General features: G+C 38.7%; 2 protein-coding genes across 2 annotated transcripts in view; one reads left to right on the plus strand and one right to left on the minus strand.

The window, feature by feature from the left end:
- Window positions 1–348: 348 nt before the first annotated feature.
- Window positions 349–7573, plus strand: FRRS1 (ferric-chelate reductase 1; the record flags this gene model as incomplete). The annotated part of the gene is made up of 11 exons (XM_010179918.1): window positions 349–528; window positions 1417–1515; window positions 2128–2275; window positions 2821–2937; window positions 3738–3853; window positions 4121–4207; window positions 5129–5226; window positions 5403–5461; window positions 6165–6308; window positions 7314–7375; window positions 7481–7573. Coding segments are annotated over 11 exons (1203 nt in total), but the record flags the coding sequence as incomplete, so codon positions are not given.
- Window positions 7574–14760: 7187 nt separating this feature from the next.
- Window positions 14761–15137, minus strand: part of PALMD (palmdelphin) — a 28298-nt gene continuing 27921 nt past the window's right edge. Inside the window, exon 8 of the mRNA XM_010179917.1 lies at window positions 14761–14897. Within this exon, the coding sequence (XP_010178219.1) occupies window positions 14854–14897 (44 nt within the window). The 3' untranslated portion in view covers window positions 14761–14853. The remainder of the gene's footprint in view (window positions 14898–15137) is intronic.

Consider the following 15137-nt stretch of genomic DNA (forward strand, 5'->3'; position numbering starts at 1 on the left):
TTTGATCCAAAATAAGTGACTTTTAATCCATGTATTTTCTTATTGTGTATCAGTGGAATTGCTACTTTTTAAAGGAAATAAAAAGCTGTTCTTCCCTTCTTTTCTCCCTCAGCCTACAGCTGATGTTCTCTCTAAAAATTAAACCAAAGGAAACTTCTCTGAAGTTTTTACTTTCTTTTCAAAGTTAGTAATTGTAGGGATGGCTTAAAAGACTGGTGTGTAGACACAGCTGGCATTTCTTTGCTTCTCCTTGTATGCTTTCTTCTAGAATGGAGAAATGGTAGAAAGGGAGGAAGAAGAGGGGAAGCTTTCACTGCTTATGACTTGTTTATTTGCTTAATTGTCTAGTTTAATGCATCAGGTTGTGGAAGTGTGAAGTTCTGCATTAGGAACCCTTCAAACTGTGATCCTGAGAGTGCTTCCTGTTTTTTTCTATCCTTCCAACAAGAGAAGAGTTCAGTACTTATTGAACTGAGTGGTCCAAGTGAAGGATATTTAGCATTTGCATTGTCCCATGACCAGTGGATGGTGAGTGTCCTATTCTACTAATTCAGTTGCTTTTATGTTCTTCGTAAAGCTTAGTAAAGTTTGAATTGTACTTTAGCAAAACATGCATATAGAAAACTGAAATGCTGATAGATGTCAAACAAAGTAATTTAGATACTCTCATAGTGCTGAAGCACAGGTTGCCTTTTATAGGTGGATATTAATTTTTAGCTCAGGACTGACTATGTGCGGTAGAGTTTCCCTGTGGATATCTGTCTCAGCAGAATCCAACCTGATTGCATGGTAGCTGACTACAATTCCTGGTTAGATTAATCTTTCTTTGTTACCTAGCCAAAACCCCTCACTTGTCAGAAGCTGAATTGCTGTGCTTTCTGAAAACCATTTGCATTTAATCATTGTTTGTTCAGGAGTAACTCCAGTCAATCTTAAAAGAGGTGCTTAGAGATCCTTTTTTTCTAATTGGTGTTAAAGTGAAGGGATGATGCTGTTGACAAATACATAATCCATAAAGTAACTGTTGCATAGAGGAGTTGCTGTTTATATTCATGTCCCTTGGTTCTTAACAACACTTTGTCTTTACAGCTGTAAAGAAAATCAACTTTTAACTGAAGAGAGTTTTTAAATAACATCTGTCTTGTCTGGCTAATTTAGTAAATTCTAAGTAATTAAATAAGCTTCTGATAATACCCTACTGGAGGGTAAATCATAACATGCTGTACTATGTGTCATCTGACTTAATGCAATTTCCCTGTAATACTGAATTGTGTTTGAAATCTGGGAAATAATAGCTTGACAGCTACAGAATTCTGTCTCCCATCTTGTTGCATATATTAATTCAAAGAGCTTTTGGAGACTGCCAGTAGTGTGCTTTATTGGGCTATAAATACCTTTTTCTTTTAAACTCTCCAGGGTGGTGATGATGCATATCTCTGTGTTAATGAGGACCACCATGTTTATGTAAGCACTGCCTATCTGAAGGGGCGAAGTCCTCCTGTTTTGGATTCAGAGGTACTTTTGAAAACAACTAAGATGCTTCTGCAAGTGTAGGTTTGAAGAAACGAATGGTATGCTGCTGCTTTGTGCTTTTATTTTGCACTGCAGCTGTAAATAGTAAGATGGATCCATAATTCTTTAAGATGAGATTGGTTTGGCTGCTTCTTCCTAATAAATGTTCCCTTTGGAAGTCTAAATTTAAACTCTTTAAAAATAGGTCTCATGGTAGGAGCTTACTCTATTGAGGAACTCTATGCCCAGTGTTACTCTGTCCCTTTGCTAGGACTACAGTTGCATTCGATATATCTTGAGTTAAAGGTTGGAAGGGAAGAGGAGGTTGTTGTTATGAGCTGGAAAATTGGTGGTCATTAGTCCAGCTCTTGTGTTGCTGTGTTGACTTACTGCCACACCTTCTAAGTTGGTATGCAAGAGATTTTTATCCTCTCATCCTGCAATCATTGCCACTCTGTGTATCAGTGACACTCTCGTCTTTTGCAGGCCATCCTGCAATCATTGCCACTCTTTCTTTGTGTATCAGTGACACTCTCGTCTTTTGCAGGGTTGCTTTTAAGCCAGTTACTCTCCCAGTCTGAAAAGACTGGGTATTAAATGTCTCCTGTTTCACAGAATGCCCTTGAAGATGTATCATGGAGGCTTGTGGATGGTGTCCTTCAATGTTCTTTCAGAAGGAGTATTCGTCTTCCCGCTTATAAAGCAAGATTTAATCTGGATGCCAGTTACTACATCTTTCTGGCAGACGGGGAAGCTAGTGAAGGTAAACTTGACTTTCATATGGTGGTTTTTCTTTGAACAGTTCTAAATTAGTAACCCTTATATAAGCTATGACTTAGCTGAGAATTAGTATTTAAACTGAGGACTCTGATTTCCAAGCTTGAGACCCTTAGTCCAGTCGTCTTTACTGCCTCTCTGGATCATGGATTTGCTTTTGGAAGTTAGACTTACGTATATGTTTTGCCCACTTGATGCTAGGAATTGTTAGCTTCTTGGGTGGTGGGCACATCTCTTTGAAATGGAGACTAGCATCAAAGGGAATTGTTCTTCATGTCTTGTCTGTATAGTGGAGAAAGCTATTTTCTGTAGAGGGATGAGTTGAGTCTTGCACGTTAAGCATACGAGGCAGTTTGGATGACCTCTTTGGTTGAAATTTTGATTCACAAACTGACTTCTTAACAAACTGCATGTTAGTTTTATTATGGTCAGTGGTCACACCAGGATTTGCATTCATAAATAAAGACTGGACACACTTACAAGTGCAGTGGTTTTCATCAGCCATAAACAAATCACTTTGTGACTGCTTAGGTGGACTAATATACAAACACCGTCGCCAGCCTCTGATCACCAATGGAATGTACAATGTCACGGGCCTTCCTCAGGATCTTGGAGGTTCCCGGTCCCCGCGACTTATCAAGGCTCACGGTAAGCTGCAACTTCTAGTTTTGTCTTCCAGTTCTAGACTTGTTGAGGCTGGAGAGTTAAGTTTTCCTGATTATTGCAGAGTAGATCTTTCCTCTTTCTGGCACTCACGTTATATGTAGTGATGGGTAGTAAGATCTGAGACAGACGACAGAGGAAAGTTATTAAGAATTTTTCATGTCAAGGACAATGTTAAAAGATTATTTTTGCCCAGGAAAATTAACCTTCATTTGCCTTTTCTCTTAAACTTATAATTAGGACTTGTTTCTGTTTACCTCTCTCTCTGGCTTAATTAGTTCTAGTTGCATAATTGATTTAATTATATTTGAAACGAGAAACCCCTCACTGATGGTCCAAAGCCATTGAAGTTAATCAGAATTTTTTCCTCTCACAGTACTGGACTTTAAAGCAGACCCATGAGAGAACTGTTGCTCATTTTTTGTCAAACAAATTGTAATAAATATCCTTTCATCCTCTGATGTGTAAGTTAGTGACAGAACAGAATCTTTAACCAGTATGCAGTGACTGTACTGGTGCATATGAAATGCACAGTAACCACAGCTGCTCTGTTGTGCTGTGCGGGCATAATATGATTCTTCGTGATGTCTTTTATATGGCTGTGTCTACTCTCTAGCAAGATAAATTCTTTGAAGTTCTAGTCTGAACCAGGTGATCAAAACCTTATCCCTGGTAAATTCTGACCATATACATACAGACTAAACTATTAGGTAATCTTAGAAGCTCTATTCATATGCTGCTAAATTAGTTATGTTTACCTTGTATTTTTTTTTTTCAATTTTCAGGAGCACTAATGTTTGTTGCTTGGATTACCACAGTTAGTATTGGTGTTATTATTGCAAGATTCTTCAAACCTGTCTGGTCTCATTCATTCCTCTTTGGAAAGGAGATGTGGTTTCAGGTGGGCAAAATCTCCCCATGTCTCCAGCTTTATTTTCTAGCTGTATTTTAAGCAGAATTATAAACCTACTAGATCCAAGAAATGGATTAACTTGACGTGATTTTTATCTTTCTTTAATCTTATGAAATGGAACAATTACAAACCCAGAGTTCACCTGCTTTACTAGTAGAAGCAGTCTGAAGAGGACACTGAGAACATTGTTAACTGTATTGTAATGGTGTATTGAGAAAGCTGTAGAGTTACTAAAAGCAAACTTAACTTTTCTAGGTGCATCGTATGCTTATGTTGACCACAGTCATGCTTACAAGCATTTCTTTTGTGTTGCCTTTTATATACCGAGGAGGTTGGAGCCAAGTAAGTGTGTGCTTTTGTTTTGGTAACTCAGACTTAAAGGTTGGATCAAATAAATGAACTGATTATTTGAATTTGTCACAGCTATTGCTGAGGAAATTGCTGTGAAAGCTGTACTTAAGTAGGCCTCCTTTAACAACAGCTGAAAAACTTCAGTACTTTCCTTCCTTCCTCGCTCAAAGTTTCAGTTGTCTGAAGCTTTTTTCAGTTTCAAAGTGTTCCAGTTTCCTTAGAGAACTTGAATTTAGGAGGGGAGTGAGGGTGGGATGGTTGACTTATTAATGTGATAAACCTACTGGAAATAAGTGTTGTTATCAACTTGAGTAACTGTATCAAGTGACTAAGCTTAGTCTGGAACATTAGAGAGAGATTGTATACCTGTTGCTGTCACCTGTATAATATTTGGTGCAAGGTGATATCAGAAATTGAAAAGTTTAGAGAGTATCTGAATTAAAGATGAGAGATTAATGTGGTCACAGCTAGGAAAATGGAATAAAATGGTTTAGGGTTAAGATTACAACGTGCAGAGTGAGAGAAGAAACCAGTTCTGAGAGGACTTATGGAACAGGCTTCTTCTGAAGACACAAGATTGAGGATGGAGAGCTTGGAGCATAGCTTCTATAGTCATTGCTCTCTGCTCTGCAGCTGGTTGAATTTCTTAATACAGCAGAAGCATGGGACAAACTGCACAGACTTTCCAGTGACTCATGCTGCCAAGGAGCAGCATCACCATCCAGCTGCAGGACAGCTTACTGTGTCCTGTTGCTTCTGCTAGTCTAAACAACGTGCTGCTCCACCACTGTGACTTACTGATACAAGCATAAATAAAATTATCAGCATTTTAGTTTTTGTTGTTATGTTGTTTTTTTTTCTGTCTTTATATATGTATATATGTAGTATTAAAGAAAAGTGTTCTGTGTTTAGCACGCAGGTTTTCATCCCTATCTCGGCTGTACTGTGATGGCTCTGACAATCTTTCAACCACTTATGGCAGGCTTCAGACCATCTCGTCATGCACCAAGGTACTCAAACTAACTCGTTAATTTACAGCCAGAGGAATTAAATATGCCTGTTTCTTTAAAAGTTCTTTTTATGTTGAAAATGTACATTTAAAGTAGGTAACAATGTTGTTGTGTTCCCCCCCCCCAAGTATTATGATTAATATGTAATCAGTAAAATGCTCTTCATTGTTTTGTAGGAGGCAATTGTTTAACTGGTTTCATTGGAGTACTGGTACAACAGCTAGAATACTAGCTGGTGAGTAGCAGTAGAAGTTGTAACTCCCTTTTTAAGTGATTTAAAGTAACTTTGTTTAGAGGATGTCTAAAACATCAGTGGGCATCCAGTCCAGGCATCCCTGAAGATTCTTTTTATTGCTGGCCATCTTCTGTGTGAGTTTTAAGTGGCCATCAGATACAGCTTCAGGGAGAAAAAAGCGACCAAAGTGTAAAACCAAAGACATTACAGACAAATCTGAAGAATCTTTGTAATAAGGACCTGTTCTTATCTTGAGTAATTTCTTTTTGTCTTGGAAGATTTGAGGACAGTATTCTTATAGTAACGTAGTTCAGTGTTATTTAATGAGGGAGTGGAAACTCACTCACAGAAACAGAAGCTGGGCTTAATTCTGTTAATGGTGACAGGTTTCCAGAGTAAGCTTAAGTTGCAGTGACTGTTGTCTTGTTGGCAGTCACAAATGCTATAGTATTTGTGTGACTGATGTGATAGGGAACTGAGCAGGATGAAAGCTACTGTGGCCTTCTCCTTTGCTTCCTGCCTCTGCTCTCACACTGCCAAAAAAAAGCCAAAAAACCAAACTTAGCTGCATGGACTCCTTTAACGTCATTCACCAAGCTGCTCTGGGCAGCTTGTGGGAAATCTATTGCTAAAGGTGGTGAAAGCATTTTTTAATTACCCTGACTCAGCACTCTTAGTATCTGTTTTTCTTTTTCTTGGCTAGTGGTGACCATGTTCTTGGGAATGGATCTACCAGCACTTGACCTACCAGACCCATGGGACACCTATACAATGATTGGTTTTGTAGCTTGGCATGTTGGTACTGATGTTCTTCTGGAAGTACACAGCTACTGTCTCGTACGTAAAGGTACAAACCCAACAAATCTCCTGTTATTACCTTGCTGAGGATTGTGATAGGCAAATAATGTAATAGTGGATTGAATTTCTGGAGGTGTTCTTTGGCCTCTAACTTGCAAGCTGATGAGAAGAACTCTCAAGTAATGGGGTCAGATCTTCTGTACAAATTAGTATGGGAGTAAACCAGTTTTAAAGACCAAAGTGTTCTTGAAAATTATTCTTTTGCCACTTTAGTGTTCTTACTTCTCAAGCCGCAGTTAGTAAGGGCAGACTGAAACAGGCAAGTATTTTCCAAGAACTTAACGATTTTTGCCATGATTTTGATACCAGTCTAGGTAAAGTCTAGGTTTAAATTCATGCATGTTTAGCCTGCATTTTATTGTGACAAATTGCTGGTATGAATGGCTGTTCTTACATGAACAAAATTATCAGAAACTTAAGCACAAGCACTTGCAATTCTGAGTGAACAGAGGAATGGAGGTGAAACCCTGACTCCAATATGTCTAATAGAGAGACTGGTAGTAACTTCACTGGAAATTCTTAGCTTCACTGGCTGGTGTCACTGAGAGGAGATGACTGCACATGTGTATGACCTGTATCTAAGGCAAAGGTGAGACATGGAGAATTGAAGAAGCATGGTTAGCGAAGAGGCTGTGTAAGGTGACATGGGGAGAAGGAGTAACTTAGAAAAGATATGAAATCTGAATTAAAATATTTTGTTCAGCTCAAAACTCAGTGTTTAGTTGACTCACTGTAGCAAAGGAGAACTTGTTTTGCCACTTCAGTGTCCAGAAGTTATTTTTCGTAGGTCACATCTGGAATAACTTTTCATTTGTGCTGTGAGTGTGAATAGTACAGGTCATGAAATGTCAAATGAGACTTCCAAGTGCTTTTCAAGTTTGATGTATAAGACTTAGTTACTTAATTACAGGATCACGACTTCTGCAGTATAAAAATGACTCCCCCCTCCTTTTTAAGAGTGTACTTAAGTTGATTTTTTCCTCCCCACCAACAGTTGAAGTGATAGAGGATGACAGAGTACAGATACTGCAGTCACTCACATCTGCAGAAGCAGAGGTAAGTTGCAATTTTGTAAATAACTACTATGAGATGGGATGTTTCTTTGTTTAAAACAATAAAGAGACTGATACATCTATGGCTTTTCTTCCCCTTCTCTTGCAGGGTCGTCTGTTTAAACAGATTGTGTTAACCATCTATGTCTGTGGAAATATAGTATACCTCATTGCTTTCCTGGCAGCAATCAACCAAATATGAAATAAGGCATTGAAAATTTTGTGATGAAATATTGTACAGTTGAAAAACATGCAAGGAATGCTTTCTTACAGTTTTTCCCTCAACACCGCCCTGAAGATGTAATTGAAGAATAATAGCACGTGTGTGTCATGCTTGGTGTTAGGGAGAACTTGAATTCAAATCTATAGAAGGATGCTGCAGTCCTGCCAAAGCTGTCTTCTGATGTGACTTTTAATGGGAGTCTTTGCCTGAGTAAGGAATGAAGTCTCTATTTTTAAAGTGCAGTAATTAACTTGATTGAAGCTTATAGGTTAAGAAGACTGAGAAGATGTGCTGAAAACGCTGTTTTGATAGTCAGTTCCCTAAACCTTTTTGTGAATATTATGGGGAAAACTGGAAAGATGTGATAGATTTGGGATCAGTCTGTTCACCTTACTATGTTTTAATGGCATGTGATGTGACAACCTCCTGCTCATGACAGTTCTGTGCATTAAAAAAAAAAACCACTTAGGGAGAAACTGTTACAAATGCAGGTTGATGCGTGAGCTAAATGCTGTTGTCTGTCTTTGCAGTTAAATGCAAAAATTCTTCTCTCTGCTCTGAGAGCAGTGCACTTGCACAGGTACATGAGTTTGGGAGCTTCAGTCCCTTAGTAAAACCACTATTTGCCTTGCTCAAAATACTGTTCCATCCCACCCCCCTCAGTGCTTCTAAACCATAAAGAGAAAATGTGTTTGAAATGTAAGTGCATTAAAACCAGTTGTACTTATCCAAAACTCAAATGGGAAGAATCTATCTGCGTATGGATTTGTGTTTTACTGTCTTTGGTGGCTTGTGGTTTCTGAATTGCTTTTCTGTGTGAATAAGATGGATTTATGTTACTTGATGCTTAAATGGAATTGAAAATTTTTGCCCAGGAATTTTGAAGTTGTATTGTTGGTGTGATTTCAGGAACAGCAGCTTCTGTGAATGTTAAGTGAGAGGACTTTGATCTGATCTCTCTAGGGGACAAAACTGTCTTTACAAGAATATGGGAGGGCTTTTTTTTGTCAACAAAAGATTTATGTAAATATATGAACGAAGTACAGGGAATGGAAAGAGACTATACTGTTTAACTCTTTTGGTTCATGGTTTGCCTAAGTATGGAAGGACAGTCTTGAAATGCCATCTTGGAAATGAACCCTTAATATGCCAGTGCAGTGCTTTGTGGTTTACTTTTTTACGGCTTCAAACAGTTTCCTTCCACACTTCTTGATTTTTTTGATACTGTGAAGTATCAATTTTTAATTGTTACGCTTTAAAAATATATTTTCAGCCTGGGGCTACTAAGCTAGCTGGGAATAAAGATGTTTGAGCATTGGATAGAATAGTAAATAGTGAGGTCTGGCTTGGTATAGCAGCACTATTACAGCAACATCTCTCTGCTACCTGGTGGCCAGCTCTAAAATGCTCATACATGTGGGTCAGGTTGTGGTAGTCTCCATTTACTAAAGCTGTCTATTTCTGTCTCTTCCTCAAATCCACAGTGCAGCCTGTTGGAGAGACAAGTCCTATTCAGAAAGCTCCAAGTTTGTCTGTAGTCAGTGTTCTTCTCTCTTGCCACTCAAGTGACTGGTGTAGCCATAAGAGCATTTGCAGAGCTGCGATTAATCCCTTTGTCAGCAGCAGACTGCAAGAGTGTGAGTTGAGCTGTCTCCATTTGTCCTGGAAGCTGGAAAATTCATGTGTGGATTGGGAAAGGGGGACTATGAAGAAATATGACAAAAGCCAGGCTGAAGAACGAGGGGCATGTGGCTAATTGAGGGGATTTGTGGTTGGTTTGTTGTGGGAGTTTGTTTTGGTTGGGTTGTTGGTTTGTTTGGGTTGTTTTTAACTCTGATCTCAAAAGTCTGGGAATGGCAAGCCCATCTACTGCTGGGGTTCTCCTTTGCCTACCATGAGTTTATAGAAGAAAGTCTTCCAAGCTAGGCACAATTGATGGCTTTTTAAATTAAAGCTGATGCCAGATTCTTTCTGTAGCTGTACTGTGTGTTGTTTCGTTTGCATGTGACAATGAACCCAGGGGTTTTAAAACATGAATGTAAATATCTTAATAAAAGGTTTTGTCTCTTTTTTAGTAAGGTAAAAACACTATCAAATAGAAACTAGTAAAGAGCAGTCTTGCCTAGCAGCAAAATGGATTGTCTGTTTTCTTTGTAGATGGTGTTTTATACATTAAAGCTATCTAAATGCTTCCTGGAGAAACTCTTATTGAGATTGAATATTAAAATAGTTTCTCTCTGTAACACAGAATTTCTATTCCTTAAGAAGAAAAATCCTTGTTCCACATCTAATACCGCTTTAAAGTTGACAAAACTGCCAGTTGCTCTTTGGATAACGTATTCCTTCCCAGTGCTAGCAATATGATGTACTTTATTATATGAGACCTTATGTGCCGTATTGTAACTTGTTTGATGGGAATACTTGTTAATGTTTTCAATGTTTGTTCATACCACCACCCTTACCCTCTTCCTGCATGACTAGTAAAAGAAAGAAATGTATCTTTGTGTTCTCGTGACCTCCAAAATTTTTGGTATACCTCTTTGAAGAAGAGAGGAAAAAAGGCTATGGAAGTGTTTGATATCAGCAAGACAATGTGACAGACAGTTTGGTTCTACAGACAATGGTGACTGCTGTATATTTTTTTCCTTGAATGATAAAGTATTGTACAGAAAAAAATTCTCATTGCTTTGCTTCATAAAGGAATCCCACTGAAGTCAAGAAAACCTCTTCACAAGGAGACATCAAGAAGGTTTCAGTGTTCTCTTTACTGTCAGATTAAACTTGTGATGACAAATCAGCATTAGCATATTTCTTTTTCAGTTCTTCTAGACAAGCAAACACTCCCAGTCAAGCAGGAACTTGTGATCAGTCTCGCAACAAGTGGTTTACTGTTTTGATTGAGTTGTTAAGTGCAGCCTCCAAATGCTGCTCATCTGCTCTTAACTACAAACCAAGTTTCTTGAATGTGTTTTGAGTGAAGGCAAATGCAAACAGCTCAAATGCAATGGAATTCAGTGCTACTTTGCTTTACTTGAAGTAATTTTTTGCTAGCTGAAACGCAGGCTGTAGAATGAACTAAGAAAAGGTGTGCTCTGTTTTTCTTCCTTACACTGAATGCTGCACTGTCCTCTGTTCTGTCAAAAATTGCAGGATGGGGAGACTTCATATTCAGTGTAATAGTACCCATGTTTTTCCTTTAGCCAGGTTTGGGAGCTCTGGGGAGAGATTGCCATTTGCTTTCCATTGCGGTTTGTAACACTACGTGGCGCTCTTGTTCAAATAACAGCGTTTTTATTTTCTTTGCTTTCTTTAATCTTTCAGTGAGAGGTTGAGACACATAAAGGATGTCCAAAACAGGAGATGTTCCTAAATGAACTCATCTGAAATTCCCAAGCTTTATTAAGAAACTCCATCCTTAAATTCAAGCCAGTTCGTACAGAGACATTATGAAATGGGTACTTCCTTGATGCCTATGCTTAAGCTTTTGTTTGAACAATTACAGCCTGTTTTCTTTTGTCATGTGTAAAAGGTGCTCTAGGGGGGTACATCCTTTTTTCCAAACAACTTAAGATGAATGGCAATCGAGGAAAAACTTGAATCTTCTGGATTTCACTGCAGAAGTTAGTATCTCTATTTTAGACAATTCCAGGTGAACAGAAGGATGGTTAAAAGGCATGATTTCCTAGTAATTCTGAGAATTTATTTGCTCACATCAGTCTGCCTTCAGCTTCTCTAAGGTGTACATGTGAAGGGGGAGATGCTGCATTCACCTGCCTGAGGGAGTGGCACAGCAGAATCGGCACAGGACGAGTGCTTCAGAACACACTTGGTGCCATCTGTTTTAGCTCACAATGAGCTAATTCAAGCACTGTACAGCTTCCCCTGGCTTTCCTCACACTGTGCAAAATTGGCTTTGGATATTGCAAACCACAAAACTGAACATCTGCATCATAGCGACCTGGGCATCTATGACAGCCATCCTGGATAAGCGATACTGCACTAACAACTCCATTTTTGGCTTTGTTTCAGAGAGGCTTTTGTCTTGCTGGACCTTAGAAATAATTTGGCTTTAGTGATGAATTGGAATTTTGCACAGCATCTGTACTGACATGTGAAGAAGATAATTTGCCTTCTTGTAATTCTGTTCTTGTTGAAACAGGAGCTGGGAAAGCTCTGGGGCTGCAGCACTTTTATGATTAACATCCCTGTTTCCCAAAAGCACACAGCTCTTGAATACTCTATTTTGTGTCTCTGTTCCTCCAGATTAATGATCTGATATCCATGCTACTACATTGCTAGTATATTAGTGTGGGGCAGTTCAGATTCATCTGGCAGAAAGTGAATAGTTTTAATATACACAACGTCAGAACTGCTGCATGGCATAGCAGAGCTCTATCAAGGCCAGTATTGTCTCCTGAAGTGGGAGCAATGAGTGCTTAGAGCAAGAGATGTAACAAGACCACAAGGATATTTTCTTTTCCCAGCAAGACCTCCTTGCTACTTCCCAGAATCTGTGCAAGGATATTCTAAGCTGGAAACTGTAGCTGGACTGCAAACATTTGTATTGGTTGGATTGTATCTATGAAATGTTCGATGAATTATTAAAAAAACACCCTATTAATACTTTACCCCTAACATTTCATTAGTTACCAAGTGCTTCTTGGTTTTGTTCGAAGCCTGCTCCTTGATATCGTCGTTTAGTGATCTGTGTTTTACCTTCACAGTCCTGTAGGTCTCGCATATCTGTGAGTTACTGTCTTTTTATTAGTTACTGTGAGAAAGTGCTGCTTGGTTTTGTTTGAAGCCTGCTTCTTGAGATCGTTTAGTGATCTGTGTTTTACCTTCACAGTCCTGTAGGTCTCGCATATCTGTGAGTTACTGTCTTTTTCCCTGTATGACTGCTGCTGTATTTAGGGATTCACACTTCTGATAGTCTTTATTACCCTTCTCTGTTTGTCTCTTCAGAGATGGGGTGAACAAACTCCTCAAGTTGTACTGTGAAGTGCTATGACACCGTTGTGTTTTGGTTTGTTTTCTGTGGTTTCCCTGGTGAGTCCTAAAGCTCTCTTCATTTTCATGGCTTCTGAGCATGGAGTTGATATTTTCAGAGGACTATCTAAAATAATGCCTAGATTCCGCTTCTTAGTCGAGAAGTTGGTAGCCCCAACTTAACAGCTGTTTTTTGTGCTGTGTATGGTTAGGGTTGTTTCTCTTTTTAACATTACTTTTCGTGCATATGTAGTGAATTTCACCTGTAGAGTTACTACGTATTCACTTTTGTGAAGAATCTCTTCAGTTACCTTTCTTTTAAAATACTTTTATTAATGTTATGTTGGCAGCAACATCTTTGCCCCCTTTCCTGATCTTTTAAGTTTAATAGCAATGAATATTGGGGAAGGCAGGGGAGGAGTGCTGTTACAAAAACTGCTCTTGACTACTTCGTGTCACTTTCCCACTCTCTGTTTGTTGTGTGTCCTGTTAAGAACCTTTTGAGAAGATGTAAAATAAATTTAAAAAAAAGAACCAACAAATAACAAAGAAGGGAAAAAACTCTATTAAAAAAAAAAACCAAACAAAAAAAAAACCAAAACCAAGTAGACATAGAGAAAGTGTAATACAGTTAAATTTATTTGTTCCCCTCTCCAGGTAACCATCTCTGACAAGTCCTAAGCTATTAAAAAAAACCCAAACAAAAAAAAAACAAAACAAAGTAGACATAGAGAAAGTGTAATATAGTTAAATTTATTTGTTCCACTCTCCAGGTAACCATCTCTGACAAGTCCTAAACTTTGAGATTATTACCCACTTCAGACTGAGAGCCACCAAGTGTTTAGAGGCTACAAGTCAGCTGATTACTACCATCGTGCCTCAGTATGAGGTAGTAGCTTCAGTTTCCTGCTTTGAAACAAGGAAGACCAGCAAAAAAATTATGGTGGTTTTTTTTTTTTTTGCTGCTGCATAATTTGAGCCAGCTATACTCGAATAACACAACCTGAGCTTCATCTGTTTAGTGGTTCAAACCAGGCTAAGACCTAGCAAAATAAAGCTATCACACTGATTTGAATATAATGATGTAGCCCTATGAGGCATTTTTTTCTCCTCAAGAACTATGTACTGGAAAAATCTGACTTGCATGTGATTTTCTTCTAGGTGCAATTGTACCTTGTGACTTCTTTAAGGGCCCTTGGCTCCTCCCTAATGTGGAAAGACTTGACCTGCTCCTTGGTGGGAGCCTTGGACCTTGCTGGTGAGCTGTGCCCAGCAGTGGCTGGGCCCGTAAAAAGACCTGCTGCTGCAGCTGCAAAACAAGCCATTGGCAACTCAGTGTATCTGATAGGAGGTTTGCACTAGTTTTAGTTCCCTGGTCAACTGAAAACTGTATGCTAAGCAGTATTTTTAAAACTTATTTATTTTTGTTGGACAGGCATTGCCTGTCTGGCATCCAGTTTCTTGGAAAAGCAGGGCTTTCTGAGCAAGCTGGGAGGTGAAACGATGCTTGAGAGGTCAGGCTGTTCATAGTGTTATGCACAGGCTGGATCTGGGAGGTTTTGGGTGGGCAGCACGTATGTGGCATGGGGAAGGGAGCAGGACCTGAGGATAGCTATACTGTCATGCATAAAAGAGAAGGGTGGCTGGACTGTGGAGCTCTAGAAGGTGGTTAAATATTTAAATGCTGACTTTACTATTTTTGATTTGCTTTACTGTCACTTAGAAGGGAATGTTTTAAATTTTGGCTAAGGTAGTATGCTTGGAAACCAGCTTTTATATTTACATTTCTTCCCACTCCTATCTCTCATGTTTAGTTTTTTATTAGCCAATGATTTTACCGGAAAAATGTTGGAATGGCATTTTCAATCAAAATCAGGTAGATTGGCATGCTTTGAAGTGAAGCAATGTTCTGTGAAGTTTCGTGGAGATAGGTATTTATCTGCTTTGTGTATATAGCAACAGCATATTCCTGATTGTGGGAACAGGTACACACATGTCTTCATACTTGTATATACACTGTGTTTATGGTCTTAGGTAACTTTCCACTACTTCCAGCAAAATCCAGGATGTGATCTGTGTGTATGTGGCAGTTGGTCAAATCTAGAAGTCTGTTAAAGTCCATTGGATTATGCTGAGGGCAAAACTGCCCAGATGCATAAAACAGAGGAGCAAAGCAAGCATTATGATCCAAAAAAAGGTGTGTTGAAGAAACTCTTCTTAGCTTTATTCTGCTTTGAGTAGTAAATTTTACTTCCATGTCATTACAGCTGTTAAATCACCTTTTTCCCCAGCTTTGCCATTCTCATCCTCAGAGCTGAAAAAAGAAAACAAAGAAAACAGTTTCATTTTAAGCCTGACTTTCTAGTCTGATGCTAAACCTCCTTATTTAGAAAAATGAAGAATACACGTACCTCCGGTGGTTAATCCAGCAGAATAAGCATTGGTTTAGTGTTATAGAAAGAAATCAGTAGAAGGCATTAGTTCTGGTAATTTTGCAGCAAAGAGAGTATATTAAGAAATTATTCCATTATCACTATTTGCAAATTAGCACCGC

Source organism: Mesitornis unicolor, unplaced genomic scaffold (assembly GCF_000695765.1).
Source record: "Mesitornis unicolor isolate BGI_N332 unplaced genomic scaffold, ASM69576v1 scaffold5442, whole genome shotgun sequence".
NCBI classification, from domain to species: domain Eukaryota; kingdom Metazoa; phylum Chordata; class Aves; order Mesitornithiformes; family Mesitornithidae; genus Mesitornis; species Mesitornis unicolor.